The 23,656-nt window shown below is 45.0% G+C and overlaps 1 protein-coding gene across 3 annotated transcripts in view; it reads left to right on the plus strand.

Moving 5' to 3' along the window:
• The window catches only part of QNG1 (Q-nucleotide N-glycosylase 1), a 32,788-nt gene extending 11,813 nt beyond the window's left edge, over positions 1-20,975 (plus strand). For 2 of the 3 annotated variants that reach the window (XM_054987458.1, XM_054987459.1), the window contains 3 exons: positions 7,195-7,390; positions 15,802-16,013; positions 19,394-20,975. In XM_054987458.1, the coding sequence (XP_054843433.1) occupies positions 7,195-7,390; positions 15,802-16,013; positions 19,394-19,426 (441 nt within the window). In that variant the 3' untranslated portion in view covers positions 19,427-20,975. The other variant, XM_054987460.1, reaches the window with a different exon arrangement.
• Positions 20,976-23,656: the final 2,681 nt, after the last annotated feature.

Below are 23,656 nucleotides of genomic sequence, written 5' to 3' on the forward strand. Positions count from 1 at the left end.
TTCCTGCGGGAAGAAGGCTGTACCATCTTTCCGTACCTCGATGACTGGCTCATCGTGGCTGAATCGGAGTCTGGGCTGGTGCAGGACATTGGCTTGGTACTTAGCACTTGCCAACGCCTGGGGCTCCTGGTGAACTTGGAGAAATCCAAGCTGGTGCCCAACTGCAAGGTGTCCTACATTGGTGCACTGTTAGACTCTGTGGAGGGTAAGGCCCTGCTCCCCTTGGAGAGGGCTCGGTCCCTAAGGGGTCTAGTGTCCATGTTTAAAAGGAACCGATTCCAGTCTGTGCGCTCTATCCAGTGCTTACTGGGGCATATGGCAGCGGCCACCTCTGTGGTGCCTTTCGCTAGGCTGCGTATGCGCCCTCTCCAGAACTGGTTTGTGCGGAGGTACGATGCTCTGTTGCACCCTCCATCCCTCAAATTCTCTATCCCGAGGGTCATCCTCTCCTCCTTGGATTGGTGGCTGTCTGATGACAACTTGTTTAGAGGGACCCCCTTTGGGTATCAGCACCATGACGTCACGGTTACCACTGATGCCTCTCTGCTGGGATGGGGGGCTTACTGTGGTGATGTGTCTGTGCAAGATGTCTGGTCTGACAGGGAAAAGACCCTCCATATCAATGTGCTTGAACTAAGGGCCATTCGTTTTGCACTTGTGTCTCTTACAGCACTGCTGCGAAATCGTCAGGTCTTGGTGCAGACGGACAACACGACTGCCATGTACTACGTGAATCAGCAGGGGGGCACAGTGTCCATGGCCCTGTGCCGGGAAGCCACACTCACTTGGCAGTGGGCTATCAAGAACAGCGTGTCGCTCCGTGCTATACACGTAGCTGGGTCAGACAATGCCCGGGCAGATGCCCTCAGCAGGGTCCCTTTGCTGGACCACGAGTGGGAACTGAACGTAGAGTGCGTTGGGCCGATCTTCCAGATGTGGGGTCATCCAGTGATAGACGTGTTCGCCACTGCAGCGACCACCAAGGCCCACACGTTCTGTTCCAGGGCAGGGAGCGACCCCCTCTCTATTGGGGATGCCTTCCAGTTTACGTGGACGCAGGGCTTGCACTACATGTTTCCTCCGTTCCCCTTGATTCCCAGGGTCCTGTGCAAGATAGAGGAGGACGGGACGGACTGCATCCTGGTGGCCCCCTTCTGGCCACGGCAGGTTTGGTTCCCGAAGCTCCTGCGGATGTCCCAACGGACATATGTGAGTCTGCCCCCTCGGCAAGACCTTCTCCTAAACGGGAGCCTAGTCCACCACGATCCCAGGAAGCTGCACCTAACGGCTTGGCGGATCGTTCCTCCCCGATAGGCTTTACTGACGAGGTACAGCGGGTCCTCCTGAATGCTCGTCGGCCATCCACTAGGCGCGCTTATGCGGCCAAGTGGCGCAGGTTTGAGCTCTGGGCACTTGCCAGAGGAGTGGTGCCTGACACCAGTCCCTTGGGGGTTGTGTTCGAGTATTTGTGCCACTTGCGTGGCCTGGGCTTGAAGGTGTCCTCCCTCAAGGTACACTTGGCGGCGATATCAGCTGCTCACGCCCGAGTTGAGGGTGCTACGGTGTTTTCTCACCCACATTCCCGCCAGTTCCTTAAGGGCATGTACAATCTTTACCCACCTGTGTCGGCGCCAGTGCCTCAGTGGTCGCTGTCCTTGGTGCTCTCACGTCTCATGTTGCCTCCATTTGAACCTATGGCTACATGCCCCTTGGATGTGCTATCCTACAAGGTAGCATTCTTGGTGGCCGTCACATCGGCCAGAAGGGTCAGTGAGCTGTCTGCACTGCGGTCTGACCCTCCCTTTCTTGTGTTTCATTCCAACAAGGTGGTCCTGCGTCCCTGCCTTGGGTTCCTGCCCAAGGTGGTGTCCGCCTTCCACCTCTCGCAGGATATCTCACTGCCTGCATTCTTTCCTCAACCCTCCTCTAAGGGGGAAAAGGCCCTTCATTCCCTAGACTTGAAGAGGGCCCTAGCCTATTACCTGGATAGGACGAAGGAATTCCGCTCCTGTCCTCACCTGTTTGTATGTTTTGGGGCCAAGGACAAGGGTAACAGGGCTTCCTCACAGACCCTGTCTAGGTGGATTGTGACGGCCATTAGCAAGGCCTATTCCCTGGCAGGGGTGGCTTGCCCGCTTCATGTCAGAGCCCACTCCACGCGGTCCCAAGCATCCTCTTCGGCACTCCTCAGGGGGGTGCCCCTGGTTAACATTTGTAAAGCGGCCACATGGTCCTCTGCAGACACCTTTGTCAGGCATTACGCCGTTGATGTCAATGCGGAGCAGGATGTATCTGTGGCCAAGGCTGTCTTACACTCCCTTTTTTCCTGAGGGAGTTTAGGAATGACTTTCTTGGCGTACCTGCTGGGTACCCTTGAGTGAAAGTGTGTATATATGTACCTGGGGGTGTTTATATATGTAAATATTGAGTATTTATGTGTCCTTACACAGTATTTTTACGTAGATGTATATATGCATATCTATTTATTGTTGTTCTTGTTTGTTCAATAAAATTGTGTTGGACTTCACCCCCGCCTTCCTTATTGTGTGAAGCTTGGTACACTCCCATGTGTGGAGGCACAGAAGAACGAAGATGAAAACAGGGTTAACATACCTGTAACTTATGTTCATCGAGTTCTTCTGTGCTGACACACAACCCTCCCTCCTACCCCGCTGTGAACTCCAATGCACGATAATGTGTTGGCTGTAACGGAAATTGGTGTTTTTAAGGTGTTATGGCTGAAGTGTGTTGGTCAAGCGGCGGCAAGGGAGAACTGAGGGAAGGGGCCGTTGGTCGCTGGAGGATCACGTGACCGTTTGGGCGGGAAAACGGTCGCTGAGGCGCGCGACAAACGGCCCCTTCGGAGCCATGGAAGCTCTAGAAAATTCTCCGGCGGCTGGCCTGCGCCTGCGCAGTCCCCATGTGTGTCAGCACAGAAGAACTCGATGAACATAAGTTACAGGTATGTTAACCCTGTTTAATTTTAGGTGGGTTGAGTTTTGGGATGCGCACCTGACAGGAGTAGAGATTTTCTGGTTCGGTTTTCTGCTTCCAAAGGTCAGAAAAACCATGGTTGGGAGCTGCTTCTTTGCTTCTTCAACCATTCAGCACCCATATCTATATGTAGTGTCTTCAGGAAATGGAGCAACAGCTCTAAAATGGGTCATCATGAATTCAGACATCGCAGCTATCACTAGCACAATCCTCAGTTGCAAAACCTAGCACAATCCATCTTTTTTTAAAAAGCAGTTTGAAAATCATGCCAAACTATAATTAAAGTTCTCAGAGCTGTTTGGCATGATGCCTGCATTTACATCGAGAAATTCCTTATAAAATACCTATGGAAAATGGTAAACACCCACTAAATGTGTAACATTTCATGAAGAATACTGGTCATTCTTGAACAGTTTAACTTGAGACTTGAAGTGATAGTTCAAGATTCTACATAGTTGTCACTAATTTGAATAATTTATTGTAATTGCAGAGTTTATAGGTTACTTATTTTAACATTTTAGATTGCAGGATTTCAGAACATTAACAAAAACACGCTCACATTGGTTCATCTCTGACAGTTTTCTTTGTGCTACATAGGAGTGGATGGGTGTAGTGATGTTGTACAATCAAGGATCTATACAAATACCATTCTTTCCTATCATATTTCACATATTGCACTGAGAAGCTGATATTGTTTGATAAAATGTTTCCTGTTCCTAGGAGCCAGCATCAGATTTTCTGATCTCCACAAAACTGGAACCATTTCCAAGTAGCAATATCAAATCTTTAAAGAGCTAAGGAGATAAAGCTGGCAGGATTTTTCAGAAATTGCACAAAAGCCACATACTTTCTTTGAAATTACATGTTAAGTTCTGTAATATGAGAACACTGAGGCAATAGGACAAAGTTCTCCTATGTTAATAATTCTCTCTAAGTGGAATACTAGCACAATGTTGGATAGACCTTTTCTTATTATTCTTTTTTCATATGGGTATGATTTTTTATATGGAGAATAATTCAGATTTTAACACACTCTTCCACACAGTCTAAGGTGCAACAGCCCATGCTACTATCTTAGAATTCACCCATCTCATTCTAGTCCTCAGTTTGTATAGGCCTTGTCTTGCGTTGGGATACAGTAGGAGGGAAGGACTGCATAACTGAAAGTTGTGGGTGTGTTGGTAACAGCACTCTTTGACTGTGTATATCAAGCAATCTCCATTGTAATAGTCTCCAACTTGTTTTTGGTCTCTCTGATTTGTCTTAGAAACTTCTGGGTATCCTGAAACATACATGCAAGCCCCAGAAATGCTTTTGTGTGGCAGCACATCACACAATAACATTTGAAATTCATTTACTACATGAGTAGCCCTGAACACACAAGAGAGTCTCTAAGCCAGTGCTGCATATTCAAGGTAGCAGTCAGGTGGAAGGCTCTGCTCCTGTTAAAGATCACCCTTGTGGTAACTGGATTTCAAATGTAACAGTTGTGTCATGGAAAGCAGCCACACTAACAGTGCAATCCTAAAAAGAGTTACTCCAAGCTAAGCCCGTTGAAATCAATGGGCTAGATTAGAGTAACTCTTTTCAGGATTGTACCATAAATCATTTTCAGCCATTTGGAAGGTGTTATAGTTTCAAGTGGCTTTGTCAGTCCCTGGGAGGTAGACCCCTCAAGCCCATCCACAGTGAACACACGTTGGTTCCAGCAGAAGTAGCTTTATTAGAATCTATGCAGTTCACGTCTGCGCCCCATCACGGGGTTTGGCAGAAGTGACAATTCAAATCAAGCAGTCTCTGTTATAGTTGATTTTTCCCATGCTTCAAATGACAGTTAAGTTTTTGGCGCGCAAGCATACACAAGTTCTGTGAGAATCTATTTAGTTATGACTATGCAACAGGTATACAATAAAATATTCCCAGCATCTGGGAAGAGTAGTGAAAGCTGGCATCTAGACACACCAAGGTCATGGTTAGCTGAGACTTGCATATTTCTCTAAGATAACCGGGGAGACCTGTTCTGGGTCCTAAGCAAGTAACATCTGCAATATGGTTATGAATGATCAGAGGGAATACACATCAAGTTAGCAAAAAGGCAGTATAGCTTCAGTATATTGTGGCACAAGCAGTACAACAAACAGACAACCATGGCATGGCTGTACACAGCTTTTACAATTTGAATTTCCCATACTATTTCAAAAGAGCCATTATCAGCAGCACTAATTGAATGCAAAGTATAGAGTGATAGAAGATGCATCCTTATTCTGTAGAAAGGTCTTGAGGTTTTAAATTGAACCCCCAGATATATTGGAAAGCCAAAAAAATGTTTCATAATAATATAGAACATTCACTTCAGACTTTCCTACTTAGTCTCATGCAGAAGGAATTATTTCTTATATACTTAATATGAAAAAATGAGTATCCTCTCTGTATAGTTAGAGTTCTGAAATTCATCTCAATGGTTCAGCTTTCTTTTTTACTCTCATGATTTTGTTTTGAAAATGTTTATCAAATTTGCCTTTCTAAATTAAAATAAAAACATTTCCAATAAATAGAAAGCATGCTATATATTTTCTTGATTGAAAAACGGCATTGGTGTAACAAGAAGATACTGAGTGATTTCAAAATACAAGTTTTATGAAAAGCTGTACTTAAAAATTGTAAAATAAAAATCAAGCCATGCCCCTTTATGCAATTTAACTGTAAACTAGAATCCTGTACTGTCTTCTGCCGAGTTGCATATTCTGATGGCAAATCAAATTTTCACCAGTGTTATAATGAAATAGATGCTGTTGTTGGTCCACGTTGTCAAAACTGTTTCCCTAGCAACAGACTGAGATTTTGCAAGGCAGAGAGAGCTTTGCAGTATCAAGGAGGAGTGTGAGATGAGATTAAAGTGGTAAAAATGAATTCAACTTTTCCACTTTAAAAAAATTCATGGACAAATCATTTTTAGAATTATGAATAATTTGTTGATTCTAATCATATGTGAAAATAAGCCTCATTGATTACAATGTGGTTGCCTCAAAATTGTGTTTCAAATTGTAATCTTTGTTATACACACTCCAAGGCTGCAGTAGGGATATAAATTTCATTTAATAAGGCAATTGTTAAAACTATCAATCTTTTTATTGTTTAAACACTAACAAGCTTGCAATCTGTCTACCTCACATACATTATCTTACATATTATCAGCTCTGGTACTGATTTTTGTTAAGAAAAACTAACATGTTAACATGCTCTGGCATCTCTCTGGGATGCAGCAAGGCCAGCATTGGAAAACTTAGATCTGTAGGCACCAGCAATCCTGGAATGCCTTTGCCAGTTTTCCAAGCCAATATACAACTGGTAGACAAATGCTTATTACTGAATACTTAAACTCCTTAGGCTGCAGTGAGGAATATAAATTTATTATGCAGGAGCAAGGGGCACAGTGATTTTGCCTGCTTCCTCCTCCTCACTGCATCCCCTTTTTGCTGTGTGGTATTTTATGCACAAGGGTTCCCCAACTCACAAAAGTGGAGTTTTGTGGTGTGCAGGGTGCTGCTTGGGTAAGAGGAAAAGGGTGGGGGCTACTCTGTGCATTCCTTCCACTGGCACATCTGTAGAATCAGAATGCATATTCCCATGCCCATTTTGGAGCAGCTAGTAATAGTAAATCACTATTTTTACACTCTACAAGAACATGAGCAGAGTGTGAAGGGTCTATAACAGCTAAATATTGCACTACTGCTTTTGGGATTTTAATACATCACTCAAGCAGTGTACTTTGGATGGTTGTAGATGGGTTAGTAGAAGTGAAGAGAAAACAGTCGCTCTGAAGTTTCCGCTTGATTTTGTTCTAAAAAACACTGCAGAACAGTGTTGATTTAAAATAAGCCAAGTTTGGCATACAGTAATTTTTATAGATGGGAAAAAATGCAAATAGTAGTAGAATTGTAGACATTATTTTTAAAAAAATAAGTTCCATGTACCTTTGCTAGAGAAGTTGCTGCCCTTTTTTTCCCCAAAAAACCCTGTGTAACTGAAGGAAGTTGATGTGTAAAAGAGTGAATATGCTAGACAGAGAATAATATCTGTTGCCACAGCTTCTCCAGTGTTTTGGGCATTAGAAGTTTCCACTGTCGGAGACTAAAATCTAAAGCTTGTTGAAACAAATCTGAAAGCATTCTGTTTTGTTTTTCCTCATCTGCATATCAGGGTAAAAAGGTGGCTTTTTACAAACGAGCACAAATCCTTGTTGCTGACACATGGAGTGTATTGGAGGGAAAAGGCGATGGGTGCTTCAGCGACATTTCCAGTGTGACTATATTTGCTGATTATAGGATACCTCAGGTTCTTGTTCACTTAGGAGCAATGAAATATTCTGAAGAACTAATGAAAAAACTCAAGGAAGGTATGAAACTTTATTCAGTATCATCAATAATTCTTTCCTAATCTTACTGCTTGTTCAAATGCTTGCATGTTTCTTCCCCCTTTGGGAACTATGATTAAATTGATAACTGTGATTTAGAGATACCCAAAATGTGACATCATATCTAAACTGACAAGCTATGGTTTGTACTTCTCTTCCAAATCAAAATGTGTAAATCTTTCTTTGAAGCTAGTTTGCAATTTTGATTTGGAGGGAAAGTGCAAGCCAGTTTACTGATTTATATGTAATGGTAAAACTGTAGTTTATATGTAAGGGACAGGCCTAATTGACCGAACTTTGGTTCTGGCTGTAAGTTGCTGCAGGCCTGGTTCTGGCCTAGCTGAGAAAGAATGTGCTGGCCTGTTAATTTCCAACACCTGCAGGCCTCTGCTGGTTACCAAGAGATTCGGCCTTGGGAGGCTGATTCTCGCCGTCCCTATCTTCACTCTCCGATTCCACATAGATAGCAATGCCAATTAAGCTAGTGAACCCTGATTGGTCCTTGGCTGATAGCATGATAGTGGGAGGCTTGAAAAAGATGGCTGCCTGCCACACACTTTTCCCTTCTCTAGGCATTATTCCTTTACCATTGTGAGAAAGAAGATTGCTTCCATGCCTCTTGTCATCAATATGCCTCGTGTTGTATGGCGTGGAAATGTACTCCTTCTCCAAACCTAATGGTGAGAACCTATCAGCTAAGAAGTTAAATCGGAGACACTTGTGTAGCAAGTTTTAAAGTGTTTTTAGACAGATTGCTACTAGCTACCAATAGAAAGGTTTGTTTTCTTGTCTATTGCCTGAACTAGAGTGCTTTATGCTCAGTAACATTCTTTTTATAAAGAGCGTATTCAATAAACTAAAGTTATTTTATTCAAGCCAGTATCTAAAGTTGCTAGTTACACGTGGATACAACCTCAGGGGGGAATCCAGAGACTGAAAAGTCTCACTAATAAACCAAAGAGGCACCTTCCTGCTATCTAAAGGGCCTGATGAGGCTGTGGTTCAGTGCCCAGAATAGGAGTTTGGGGGTGCCTGGATCATTATACTAAAGCAATTCATTAATAGCTGGACAGCGCAGTCTTGAAGCGTCAGGGATGGCTGAGTGCTTCAATAGCCATTTCCTAGTAAATCTCTCTCTGGCTGTTGCATACTTTGGGGGGTAGAAAAGGATGAGACAATGAATCAGCCACTGCTAAAGAATAGTCACAAAAGTGCTGATCTGGAGGTATCTTAAGGAAACGGCCCTTCATCTGGGTTGTTGGCAGCACATTGCAATCATGTATAACCACCTCACTTTTGGAATTGTTAGCATATTAAGATAGTGAGGCAGATCAAACTGAGTACAGTACTTAATTCCCAGATGAAGGGGGGAATGTTTTCATGCAGTTTGGAGCGAGTTCCAATCCTGTTTAAGCAGCTTCTCTATAACTAGGGTTGCCATCTCCAAGTTGGGAAATTCCTGGAGATCCAGGGGGTGAAATCTGGAGAAAGTGGGGTTTGAGGAGGGAAAGGAACTTGGCATGGCATAATTCCATAGAGTCCAACCCCCCCAAAAGTAGCCATTTTCTCCAGGTGAACTGATCTCTGTGGGCTGGAGACCAGTTGTAATTCCGGGAGATCTCCAGCCTCTACCTGGAGGCTGGCAACCCTATCTATAACTAAGGCTTGTCTTCTTTCAGTTAGATTCCTTGATTTCCATAAACCTAGTTGGTTTATTTCCATATCCACAGTTCTATTCCATTTTGACCAACAGCGCTCATGAGCTGCTGATCTGGTGAAAATGGGAGGTCTTCATGTAGCAATCTGTACTAAAAGCTGCCTATAGCTTTCCAGATGAAATATTTGGAAGGCCCAGTTCGAGTCATACAACAGTAGAATCTATATATGGTAATGAGGCAAGTGGCAGTGTGTAGTGATTGGGTCATCAGACTGGGGGTGGAAAAATTGCACTTCATGATGTAGAAATAGATGTTGTCCTTGTTAAGATCCACTGGACAGCTGAATCAAAAAGAGTCCAGTAGCACCTTTAAGACTAACCAATTTTATTGTAGCATAAGCTTTCGAGAATCAAGTTCTCTTCGTCAGATGCATGATCCAAACTGGTCAAATACAGAAGAGGAGGGGAGATAGGGGAGAGCAGGAGACATATATCAGAAGGGGACTGGACAGCTGAGTGTCAGTGAGCTTTTGAAGTCTTAAAACAGAATCTTGCACAAGCCCTAATATTAAAACCACCTGGTTATGCTCAGTCTTTCATAGTTAGGACTGATGCATCTAAGAATGTTTTTTTTGGGGGGGGGGTCCCCCTCATGCAGGACAAAAATGAGTGCTTCCATCCAATGGTCTATCTTAGCCACAAACTCCTACCCAGAGGAAAGAGATATATCATGGTGGAGCAGGAGGCCCTGGCTGTTGTTTGGGATTTGAACAAATTAAAAACATACCTGCAAGGTACACATTTTTACCTAGAAACAGATAATGGCCCACTTGCATTCATTCACAGAATGAAGAAGACCAGTTCTAGAGTTCCGAGATAGGCCTTATCTCTCGAAGATTTTTCATTTGATGTCACACATGTCAGAGGGAAAGATAATGTTCTTGCTGATTCCCTTTCCAGGTGTCATGAAGATCTTGACTAAATGTGTGTATGCTAAATTATGTGTTTTCTGTATTCTGAACTTTTAAGAGTGTTTGTTATCCTGCTTTTTAATATGCAATTTTAATATGCTGCTAAAGACTTCTACACATGTATTTTTAGTGGGATCTTTAGCATGCTAGGTGCTTTGATGCTTCAATGCCAAGTATTCACTTGTCTTGTTTAGTCAATAGTCAAAGGTTTACACCCCATTGCTGTTGAGTAGGGGAGATGTAACAGACAGGTCTATTTAAGCCTCAACCTCTTGGTTTAAGTGACTGAACTTTGGTTCAGCTGTAAGTCACCCGGACCCACAGCCATGCTCCCTCCTCTGCACGGAGGTGGAGCCCAGCTGAGGGAGACAGAACGTAGTGCCGGCATAGGCTGCTAGAAGCCCTCCCCCCCGAAACAGCTGTGTCAAGCATGTCTCCCTGGGCAACTGCCTCCATGACAGGCACAAGCTGTGCCACCGGCAGTGACCACCTCCTTGGCGGGCCTCAACCACAGAGGCCAGCATTGAAGGAAGGGCACCAGTAAGAGAGGAGGGGAGGCTGGTGTGAATGAGTGAGCCGGGGCAGCTGGCTCCCCAGCTCCTTCTTACCTGTCGGTGTGTCCTCACCTGTCTCCGAGCTGAGACTCAGGAGTCGGGTAACCTGCAAGGGAACTTGGGTGGTAGTCATTACTCAGACATTCTGTACTTAGCTCTCCTCCCGATTGCATGAAAAGTACTTGTCAAGGGCTGGGCTCGCCCAAGCTGATAGTCCAAGCGCTAACACGAGGCCAAAGGAGCGTTTAAGATTCAAAAGCCAGATCCAGTCCGTAGTCAGAGCACAAGGTAAACGCCAGGAGTGTGTCCAGAATCCAAAAGCCAAGTCAAGTCCAGTCCGTAGGTTAGAGCACGAGAGTGTCAAGTCAAGGTGCAGGCAAAAACAAGATGCAAAGTTCAAGGGAGTGGTCGCAGGTCATCAACACATTGCTTCCACACCAGGCAGTTTCTACAGACTGGCTTTCGTAACCAGGTGTAGTTTTCAGCCAGCTGCTGGGGCTTCATCCTGACGTTATTCATCATTGCTGTCCAGCAGCTGGCGTTGGCTTAGGAGACGAGCACTGTGCCATCTCTCCTGCAGTTCCAATCTCAGGCGTTGTCTGCAGCATTCTTTGGGCGTGGGTGGACCTGGGGGGGTGGAGGCCCCTAGCTGGGCTGCAACTGTAGCCTTGGATGTCCCTGGCTGAGCTTCCCCTGTGGTATTGGGGCCAGAGGGTGTTGGTGCCTCTGCCTTAGCTGCTGGCTGTGAGGTCTGATCCTCCAACAGCTGTTGTTCCTGATCATCGGCTTCTGCTGAGTCAGGGCTAGGGCTGGCTACACAGAACTCCTCTTCTCCTGAGGAGTCCTGGCTGGCTACACAAGGCTCCTCTCCTCCAGAGGAGACCTCACCCTTACTGAGTCCAGATTGGGCCACGACAGTACTTCACGAATTTCACAAAGTTGTCCCAGCGCACGCTTGTTGCTCCACTATGAGCATTCTTTCCCACCTTGCATTCTCTCTACAGCAGGGGGCTCTTGGGCAGAGCCTCCAGCCACCTCCCTACTTACCTGGGGTCATGGGTGCCCTGGCCAGAGGTTATATGGGATGCTCAGGAAGCTGATTGGATGCAGGGAAGCAGGTTTGGCTGCCGCTGTGGCACAAGCGGATTGGTCTTTGTGGTAGTTGGCATCCTGTGCTCTGCCGGACTGCTTGGGCAGGGCTGGGCGCAGGGTGGGAGGATCCGGTTTTCCCATCGAATGGGTACCTACAGGCCCTGTGGTAGTCGGCATCCTATGCTCCACCGGGCTGCTTGGCCAGGGCCAGGCATGGGCGGGGGGGATCAAGTTTTCTCATAGAATGGGTGCCTATGGGCTACTCCATTGTTTTTCGAGGTGTAACTTTTCACCATTTCTGAGGACGTTCTTGGGCTTGAAATAGCTTAGGGAGTCAACTAACTTGCTCCCTACCCTTGGTATGCCCTCTGGCCACTGGCGCAGAGACTTACACCACGGTTATGCCAGTGCCCTGCTGCCTCAACACAGCACTGGTGGGGAAGGCAGCAGAATAGCGCAGGTCCGCTGCACTGGCGTGAGGGGGTGGGTTATGTCAGTATATGTCCAGGAGACGCCAGCATAAATCCTAGTCTGTTCCCTGTGCACTCCCCGCCCTCAGGGCTGTGCTGTTACTTCCTCCTCTCCCTCTTCATGAAAGTATGATAGCACAGGACTCTATGGTTTGGTGTTAAAGTTTCTGAGAGATGTTTTGTGTAATTAAAAAAAAATGATTATTATAACAATAGTGTCAAAAATATTTGAAGCCAAGGCTTATTACTAACAAGTTTTCCAGCCCCAGAGAAATGCATTGCTAAATTGAAGCTGTAACTGAAGTACCAAGGGATCTATAGTTCTGTTGTTAACTTTTCAAACCCTACATATTCCCAATTTGTTCTATCACAGTCTTGTCTTTTGATTTTTTCCAGTGACAAAATAATGTGGGCAAAGAAAGTATTTTGATGATATATCAGTTCTAACTGTATATTTCAATGGAAATCAAAAACTTTCTTCTTGTACTTTATTGCCACTTTGGATGTTGTAAATGGCATTAATTGACTTTAGTTATTTGTAAATAACAAGTTTTACCTGGCAGGTGGTTTTTCTCCACATAAATACATTTTGTTATTAAGAGAGATGGGTTATATCTTTACACATTTTGGATATGTGTCTAATTTTCTAGATCGCCTTCATTATATTTGCAGTCCCTGAGTCACCATATGTACATCTCCCTGTCCTGGCTGTTAAAATGTTTTATCATTGCTACTAGAGAAACCAAATGAGAGGTCTCTTTGTTATCTTTTATCACTTTGATGGAAACCAAGAGAATTAGCAACTTAAGGGAAAAAAACAACCACAATTGAAAAAGATAGCTGCAGTAGCCTTGCCAGAGGAGCTCAATAGCAGGCTCTTGCTTCTTCGTGGAGCATCTAGTCACCTTCACTTCCCATTCACCTCCCATCCCAGTCTTCATTTGCCTACAAGACAGCTCAAGGTGTACCTATACTTTTTAGACATAACATGATTATTAGGAAGTGTTATGATTCATCTCTGCAAAATTGCATGATAAACCATTTTAACTCCTGGTATGGACTTCCGGTTCTATGAGCCCTGAATTCATGTAGAGTTGCCCATCTTTTCTTAAAGCATGGCTGTGTGTAAAATGCTGTCAAGTTGCAGCTGACGTATGGCAACTCCGTGGGGTTTTCAAGGCAAAACACTTCAGAGATGGTTTGTCATTTCCAGTCTCTGCATAACTTCCCTAGACTTCCTTGGTGGTCTCCCATGCAAGTACAAACCAGGGCCAACCCTGCTTACCTTCTAAAATTTTCAAGCTAGCCTGGGCCATCCAGGTCAGGTCAGGCCAGATATTGGAGCATAGCATCAGTTTTTATTTATATTAGGTCTGATATCCCTCACGATCTTAATTTCGAGGCAGAGATTGAGAAACCTGTGCATGGGCCCAAGAGAATCCATCCATACATGTTGGGGGGGACACTGTCTCTAAACCTCCCTTTGAATCTGCATCTATTAATGTTGCATGTGAAGCTGCTCGTGCAGATACTCCAATATGAGGGAGCAGCCAGGATTTTATCCAAAATATTTTGTCCCTTATTTACTGTCTGGAGCTGGCCCCAACCGCACCAGACTTGGTGGCAGTCCCCTCCTGCCACCGGCCACACCCGGAGCCCCACTGCGCTTTGACGACAAGGTCCAAGCCCAGCTCGCTGCTTACCTTGCCCCAGCCCCTTTTACCATTTCGGAGGCGATGCAGGGTGCGCTCAGGGAGTGGAGGAGGGAAGGTGCAGTGGGCCAGTGGGGGAAGGAAGACGCCGTGGGCCAGATGAGCTGCAGGGCAGCGCAGCAGCAGAAGCCCACCCAACAGCTGATCTGCCCAACAGCACAGCAGCAGACCCCAGCCCCACTGAGCCCTGCTGCAACGCAGCAGCCACAGCAGGGAACACCGCCAAGGCTGGTGGGGGTGGGGCAACCCCCACAGATGCTGAGGACAGGCTGAGCCCAGGTGAGGTGATGGGCAGGACTCCCTGTGGGGGAGGCAGGGTCAAGGGGGGATGGGAGCAAGCACTCCATTGGGCGCCGACCCTGGGAGGCAGGAGGGTTCCCAAATGATAGGCGGGATCAGAACCAGTCGAGGGAGAGCCCTGCAGGTGCAGGTGGTGAGGTGCATGGGGGATGGGAGGACCAAGGGGCAGATTGGCTGCCCCAGGGAGGGGACGGGTTACAGAGCAAGGGCTGAGGAAGTTCATGGCACAGCAGGCTGGAGGAGGAACCAGGTGGCACAACCCCCTCCCCCGCCAATTCTGAGGCTGAGGGAGACCCTCCTACCAAGGAAAGGTAGGAGGGTCTAGGAAGATGGCTGTTCTGATGCAGACTCACACAGGCAGCAGGCAAGGGAAATCTCCCAAGTTGTCAGAGCAGGACAAATCATGGTTCCAAAGTTCAGGCACCAATTAGACAACACTCACAGCTTCAAGTCCAAAGGGGTATTGCAGAAACAAGTCCACAATAACAGGCTGAGATCAGAGACAAGAGAATCAGTTCCAAACACAGCAGCAAGGTCAGTAGTAAGCAGACATGTTGCTTCCACACAGCCACTCCCTTCTCTGCTGCTTTTAAGCCTCACACTGCTCAGCCACTTGTGCTGTATCATGCGCCTGCCAGCTGTCTCAGTCCTGCTCCTGCAAGCACTCCTCATCACGAGTGATGCTGGACCGGTGCTGTGCTGCTAGCCTGGCACTGCGCCTTCTGGATTGGAGGGCTCTCCTAGCCCTCCTCTGACGGCGCTCCCGAGGCTGTGGTGATGAAGGGGAGAGCTGGCTGGTGCCTGGCTGTTTGTTGCCCCCCCCCCCAGGGCTGGGAAGCTGAGGGACCGATGTGCTGGGACCTGGCTGAGGATCTATGTCTGAGCCTTCAGAGACTGCCTCCTCCTGCAGTGCCTCTGCCACTGGCTGTGGATCTGGGTCAGGTTCGCCAGCTGCCTCTTCCTCAGAAGAGTCCTCTGTGCCTTTCTGCTCTGCTGGGCTGGGTTGGTCCATGACAACAGCCGAGGTGGGGGGACAGGAGGCACAGCAGCTCACATTTCCTACAAGTCTTTAGTTCCTCATTCCCATTGAAGAATATGTATTTTCTTTAATTTGTGTTGTAGCTAATAAGAAAACGATTTAAAGAGAATTTGGTTGGCTGAGTTTAGTATGTATCAGCAGAACTTCATGAAACTTCAGGGGCTGTGACAAGTCTTGTGGTTGGGTACAAAGAACCTTAGAGCTCTTTGTAACGTGATATTAAGTACTGTAACAAGAATGGTATTAAAACATATGTGAAATGTATATTTAAAATGTCTTAATACTTTGCTACAATTCAATTAAGATGAACATAATTTCTAGAAGAGAACAATGGAGCTCTTGAGCTTGGACTCCCTTGTTAACATCCTCACCTCCTCCTGTCTTCTCTGTGAATTTCAATTTAGCAGCATAGAATTGAATTGCAAATTAAACTACTGAAAATGTGTTATCTGAATGAACCTGATTAAAATTCTGTGTGTAGATAGTCTAAAATAAGTGGCACTTACAGCAGAGAGGTGGTGTGCGCTGTGAGCCTTACCGCATGTATTCTACTTATCTAATTTGTATTAATCTCATTTATGTCTTCTACATCCTCCAGGGCACATGTTCCAGTCTGGAGAAAAGCAAGAAGTAGAAATCCGGGGTTGTTCTATTTGGTGTTGCGAACTCCTTTGCAATCACTTATTGGACCTTTATAAAAAGAAAGGCGAGAACATGAGTGAAAAAATCAATGCAGTTCTCCTCGATTATTATCTGTGGGACTATGCTCGGGATCATAGGGAAGACATGAAAGGAATTCCTTTTCACCGCGTACGTTGCATATACTATTAATATTGGATTTATGAAGGATACTAAAGTACAGTTTCAAAATTATAGGTACTTTTTCCTGTATACATATTTGAAACGTGCAGCTTTTATGCTGGAAGAATTTCACGTTTTTAGTTCTCCGCTCATTCGGGTCTTTTATTAGTTATTGTAGCATAAACATATGCCTTGTCTGCTGTATCACAGAAAAGGAATTTCACTGTAATGCTTATAGTTTTCCATATTGATTCTTTGTTGCTCTGTTTATCTTGTTTTGACCTGTACCAGGCTATAATTACTATACTAAAGTTGCTGTTTGCATTCAGACAAGTTTTTTTAAAAAAAATTCAGTAAAGAAATTCTGTAAAATATAATCCAGATTTCTTAATTATGTCTCTTCATAAGGTGAGTTACATCTGGAGCCACAACTAGTAAATGTTTCCTCTGAGGTACTTCATTCTTTCTGCATATGCACCTTCATGAGTCTACTTTATGTATCTGCTGAAGTTGGCCATGGAACTTTTTTGTCTTCATTGTTATAGACTGATTCAGATATTGTGACTCCACTTGGAGATTACTGAAAGTTCTTGTATGTGTTCAGAAAGCCAAGCCAGGTGGAAGCCTGAAAGTGTGGAAGCCTCAAGTGTGTGGAAGCCTCAGTGGTCCGGCAGTAAACAAGCAATAGCAATAAACAAGCTTTAAAACATTATGTTCCTTAAATGGAGCTATGAGCACACATTAGATATTTTCTCCTGTGGTGCTATAATGTTTGAATAAGCTCTGACAGTCTTCTTAGTCTCCTGCAGTTTATATCCATTTGGAAGAGCACTAGCTTTGCCAACAAGTCATAAATGCCTGTACACACCTAGCACAGTACTCATATCATTTGATTGCCTTGGGCAAATTACTGTATCTTAACATATGCCTTATCACAGTGCTGGGAGGGGGAGGGTCTAATGATGCCACTTAATCTTCCCTTGTCTAAACAGAGGGACAGGCTCAGCTAGGCTGCTCTGTTTGAACCCACAGTTTCATGGCGCAAAAACATGCCTCAAAAACACGTCTTCATGGGTCCTCTCGATTTTTACATGAGGTCACTCAAAATCCACCATACAATCCCATAACATGTCTATTGCCACAGATTGCACCAAAAAAAATCATACACCCACCATTTTGTGGCACTGCCATGGCACAAAAAACACAGTTCAAAAGCATGGCTCCTCATGGATCCTACTGATTTTTACATGGGGTCACCCAAAATTCACCATAAAATCCCATCTCATGTCTATTGCCACAGATTGCACCAAAAAAAGCATGCACCCACTGCTTCGTGGCACCGCTACAGCGCAAAAACATGCTTCAAAAGCACAGATACTCCGCATCGGAATAGATCCTCTGGATTTTTTCATGGGATAACCCAAAACTCACCATACAGTCCTATATCATGTCTATTGCCACAGATTGCACCCCAAACAGCATGCACCCATCTCTTTGTGACAACGCCACGGCACAAAAACATGCTTCAAAAGTACGAATCCTCACAGATCCACCTAATTTTTAAATGGGATCACCCCAAAATCACCATACAGTCCCATATTGTGTCTATTGCCACAGATTGCACCCAAAAAATCATGCACCCACTGCTTGTGGAGCCGCCATGGCGCTAATACTTGCTTCAAATGCACAGATTGTCAAGGATCTTCTCGATTTTTAAATGGCGTCTCTGTATGGGGTCACCATACAGTCCCATATTATGTCCATTGCCACAGATTGCACTCAGGAAATCATGCGCCCATTGCTTTGTGGCACCACCACAATGCAAAAATATGCTTCAAAAGCACAAATCCTCATGGATCCTCTCGATTTTTATATGGAATGACCCAAAACTAACCATACAATCCCATATCATATCCATTGAATCAAATTGCAACCCAAAAATCACGCACCCATCGCTTCATGGCACCACCATGGTGCAAAAACCTTCTTCAAAAGCACGGCTCCTCATGGATCCTGTGGATTATTTCACCTGTGGGATCACCTGAAATTCACCATACTGTCATATACATCCTTCTTCACAGATGGCACCCAGGAAATTATGCACCCACTGCTTTGTAGCACTGCCACGGTACAAAAATGTGCTTCAAAAGCATGGATCTTTATGGATCCTTCAAATTTTTATATAGTGTAATCCCAAACTCACCTCAAAGGATTGCCATTGGAGATCAGCTATCTCCAGAATATGAACTATCTTGTGGGGTTCTGCAGGGTGCAATCTTATCTCCCGTGTTATTCAACCTCTACTTAAAACCTTTAGGAGAACTCGTTCGCAGCTATGGAGTGGGATATCATCAATATGCAGATGACACCCAACTCTCATTCGTCACTTGTAGCTTGGCTCTCTCTATCTCGCTATCCAGGTCCGCACAGGATGCAGTAGAAATCTTAGATCGCTGCCTGACATCCTTGGTGAAATGGCTGAAAAATAGCAAATTGAAATTGAACCCAGACAAGACTGAAGTGATGCTTGATGGGAAGGCAGAGAACTTGAAAGACATTGTACTCCCCACTTCCAATGGATTTGTCTGACCCTCGCAGACTCCATTAAGAGCCTAGGGGTTATAATGGATCCAGCACTACTACTAGAAAAACAAGGCAGCCACAAAAAATGCTTACTACAATCTCACTCTAGCCTGGAAGATGGCTTCTTACCTCAACATGGCTGACCTAGCCACCTGGGTCCATGCTATGGTAACATCAAAACTGACTATTGTAATTCACTATACATTGGTCTCCCATCTAAGTCAACTAGGAGGCTCCAATTGGTGCAAAATGCTGCAGCTTGGCTATTAGCAAGAGCGAGCAGGAGCATGAATGTTACTCCCATGCTATAGTCACTCCATTGGCTACCTATCAGTTACTGTGCTCAATTCAAAGTATTGGTTATTACATACAAAGCTCTTCATGGCCTTGGCCCAGCATACCTACAGGGCCACCTCCCTCCCTATGTCCATGGCAGCTTCGCTCATCGGAACAGTGTCTCTTGCAGGTGCCAGCCTGCACATGGGCAAAATCAACAGCAGCCCACACACGAGCTTTCTCTGTGGTGGCCCCTATCCTGTGGGACAGCCTGCTTGAGAAGGTTAGGAAAGCCCCCACTCTCCTGGCTTTTCGCAAACAATGCAAAACTGAATTATTCAAAAAGGCTTTTTACTCAGATAGGAGGGAAGTATTGTAGGGAGGAGGTCTCAGATGCTTTGCTAATGAGTTAGGGACCATAGACTTCACCATTATGTTGCATATTATCTGTTGCTTTGAATATGTAATCCTATATATTATTTGTGCTTCATGTTATCTAATGTCAGTCCTAGAATTATGTTCTATTTCAGCAATTCTTCAACTCTGTATTGGATCCTTGCTAATGCTATATCTTTGAAAAATCTTATGCCATGGTTTATGGAAACGTCCTCGACACTGTTTGAAAATGTCCTTGATACTGTATGGAAATGTCCTTGATACTGACTGTACTAATCTGACACTATGTAATCTGCCTTGAGTCATACATACATACATAAAATACAGACCCATATCATGTCCATTGCCACAGATTGCACTGAAAAAATCTTGTACGCACTGTTTCCTGGCAGTACCACGGCACAAAAACCTGCTTCAGAAGCATGGATCTTCCTTGATCCTGTCAATTTTTAAATGAGATCTTCCCAAACTCACCATACAGTCCCATATCATGTCCATTGCCACAGACTACACCACAAAAATCATGTCATCACTGGGTTGCAGGGATGTCACAGTACAAAAACATGATTTCAAGGCACAGATCCTCATAGATCCTAGGGATTTTCAAATGGGGTCACCTAAAGCTCACCATTCAATCATTCCATGTCCCTAGCCATAGCCTGAACCACTAATGTCACATATCCACTCCCTTGTTGCACCACCACAGCAGAAAAACATGGAACCAAGGCATGGATCCTCATGGGTCCTAGGGATTTTTACATGGGGACTGTCAAAATGCACCATTCAATCACAGATCATGTCCATAGCCACAGATCAAACCCCAAATATCAGATATCTACTGCTTTGAGGTGCAGCCACAGAGGAAAAACATGGATCCAATGCATGGATCCTTATGAATCCTCGGGAATGTTACATGTGATCACCCAAAACTCATTATACAATCATGTTTCACACCCATGATCACAGATACCAGGGATTTGCCACTTTAGGGTTGTCTCCACAGCACAAATAGGAGGATTCAAAGTATGGATCCTCGTGGGTTCTCAGGATTAGGGGTGTGCAGCAAAAAAAAAAAGAGTAATATTTGGATCGAGCTATCTGGAATACCATTGATGTTTTGTATTTCTGATATTTCTCATTCACTATTTGGATCCAGTTTTTTCCAGGAATCCCAAATATAATTGGCTGCTATTCTCTATGAGGGAAAGTATTTGGGAGATTGAAGGAGGCCTTTTTCTAGCGAGCTCCACTAAAAGTGAAGGGATCCTTATCCTTGACCACTAAAGATTTTCCAAGTTCCAAGAAGTTTGGACCCAGGGGTCCAGTTCTATGGACCCCTGAACAAGCTGCCCCTGAGTGTCAGGACTGTGACCCACAGCACTTCCATCTTGCTTTCTCATTTTGCTGTACTTTTCCAGTATTGTTTTTGTCTGCAGGTTCACAGGAGCAGCTTTAGTTCCCAAGACAGTCTTATCGGGAATGGCTCGCTGCAGTGACCTTGGAGCAGTTACTTTCACGTTCCCAGCTTCTATGCTAACGGGGCAGGCAAGGGGGGAGGTGGACTGGAGGGTTTGATATACTGTAACAAGCCATTAACACGTCATTCTCAACAAGAGTTCTGTGTACAGCCAAAACTTCTTTCAGCCTTTGGATTATCTATGGACACTTGTACCTTCTGAATATATATGCTCTCAATAAATAACCTTTGACTCAAGAGACCTTGGATTTCTTGCTGCAAGGGGTGGGAGATGAAATCAGAGTATCCTGCTTTCCGTAGACTGACACCGAGCCATTGTCTATTGTTTTCTGTGGGAGGTATTCCAAGGCTTTCCAGGGCTAAGATGGTTTAACCAAACACACTGGGGCAACCCCTGCCTAAAAGCCAGCCTCAGTGCAAGCTAAACCCCAAAAGCCCAACATCAAACTAGAAAATCCAACCAGAACCAATGTCAAACCAGAAAATCTTGCCAGAACCAAACTGAAGCAAGGGACATTGTTACATGCCCAACAGAACCAGTGTCAGTCAAGGATGCCAGGAGGAACCCAAGGCCAAGGTGGGAACACCACTGAACAGAACCAAGTACCAACATCAACCATGCAGTGGAACCACCAACCTGGTACAAGCACTGACAGTGGCAAACAAACACACACAGTAGTATAAGATCCCTCTCACAGGGAAGGCCCCAGAAAGGGAGAGGGAAAGGGATAATTAGGGGTAATCCAAGTTCTCCATTCTCTGCAATCTGCACAGCCTCCATTGTCAATCACTGGCTCAAAGGAGCCTCGAAACAGAGATGCAGAAGCTGCCCTTCATCACTGGCCCTCCTGTTTCCTCCCACCCCTGCAAAGAAGAAAGTTAACAGTACCCAAGAACAACATAACAGTATTCACAAGCTTCTTTTTGGGTGTTTTTATGGGTTCGCTTCTGCTTGTTTTAATTTAACATTTTGGAACATACATGGTGTCTAATTTTCTACTTTCCCTAACATCTCTCTGAATCTTCCTGTTGCAGTGATAAGCAGACAACATTTTTGGTGCTGCTTAATGCTCTGTGCAGAATTGTGCCAAGGTTCAAGGTGTGTGTGTGCTGTGCTGGTGAAAGATTCCAAGTTGGAATGTGCATTTTATAGTGTTCCTAGTGGATAAGGTTTCCCTTCTGCTGGTTTTCTACCTAAGTTTTACTTTGGGAAGTGTGCTTTCCCCCACCTCCCCAATACAGAATGACGGAGGATGCAGGCACAAGGTGTGTACTCACTTCACTCACTCTGAGAGTCCACAGTCAGGAAACTGAAGAGTGGCAAGTTAACCTTCAGGAAGACCAATGGCTCAACTATCCAGGGGAACAGGGAAGGCATTATAGGAGCCTTTTTATAGGAAACAATGGAGTGGCTGGGGTCACCTTGTATGGGGGGTGGCATAGAATTGGACCCCCACGGTCCAATATTAATGAAAATTGGGTGGTCTTTATGTAGGCTCTGGTATCTCTTAGGAATGATCTTGAGTCCAATTAAGGAGTGAATGAAGAGAGGTTGTTCAGGAACTACAACAGAATAGATACTAACTACCTCAGTAAACGGAGAAGGGAACTATCGGGAAGGAGGAAGTAGCCTAAGAGCGGGACCACAAGTGACGCCTGACACAGGTTGGACATTAGTCAGCTTCCCTCAAGTTTTGATGGGAAATGTAGGCATCCTGGTCTTGCAGCTTGACTCTCTGACTGCTGTCCAATGGACTTTTCAACTCTCACTTGTCCAACATTCCGCCAAGCTGCCTACATTTCCCATCAAAACTTGAGGGAAGCTGGCAAGTGTCCAACCTGTGTCAGGCGTCACTTGTGGTCCCGCTCTAAGAATACCTATCTGGAGACATGCAGGAAGAACAAGAGAGAAGGAAAGAAGGATCCCACTCTGCCACCTATCTAACTGTCAGACCCACTGCCCCTTGCAGGTATTCTGTGTCTTCTGCCTTCTCTGTACACAAGACATTGTATTTCCAACACCCCTTCTCAAGGTCTAGTATACAGAGTCCACAAGGTTTAACTTCTTGCGTAGACTTTCAAACTTATCTTTAGAGAGTGGCTTAGTGAGTATATCGGCGATCATCTCTTCTGTGCGGCAATACTCCAAGTCAATAAGCCCATCCTCCTGCATATTTCTCACTAGATGTCTCACATCAATATGTTTGGTTCTAGAGTTCATTTTTTCTGTTTGTGCAAGTTTTATGCACCCTTGATTGTCCTCAAAGAGTTTTATCGGTTTGGGTTCTTCTGTCCCAAAGTAATTAATCAGTTGCAGCATCCACTTCAATAGTCTGCATGCCTCTGCTGCTGATACATACTCAGCTTCAGTAGAGGACAGAGCCAGAGTTTCTTGTTTTCTGCCTTTTATCTTTGCACTTTGCCTTCTACATCATGTTTGGTCTTGAAAATCCACTTGCACCCAACTGTTCTCTTCCCTGGAGAGAGTTCTTCAAGGTTCCATGTCTGATTTTTGATGAGAGATTCAATCTCTTCCTCTGCAGCCCTTTGCCACTTCTCTGCTTCTTTGGCAGGTATTTTTATGTCGTTCCATGTGAAGGGTTCAGGCACAACTTCTGTCTTTGCCAGACAGGAAAGTCTTTTCGTTGGTATGTTTTTGTTTACTCTGTCTGATCACCTGATTCTTGGCCCTTCAGTCCCTTCTGGCTCTGTGGCCCCTTACGGATTTGCGTCCCCTTCTGGCTCTGCGGGTTCCACTGTTGTGTCATGTGTGCAGTCCATGATGGGTTGTTGTACTGCTCTTTGTTGCTGTTCTTCGTTTTCTCCTGTTGGTGCACTTTCACCAATGTCTGCTATCTTCATTTCAATAACATAGACAATGTGGCAGATTTTAATAGTTTCAGCCTTTGGGTTAAGGATT

This window comes from Eublepharis macularius, chromosome 8, assembly GCF_028583425.1.
Source record: "Eublepharis macularius isolate TG4126 chromosome 8, MPM_Emac_v1.0, whole genome shotgun sequence".
Classification (NCBI taxonomy): domain Eukaryota; kingdom Metazoa; phylum Chordata; class Lepidosauria; order Squamata; family Eublepharidae; genus Eublepharis; species Eublepharis macularius.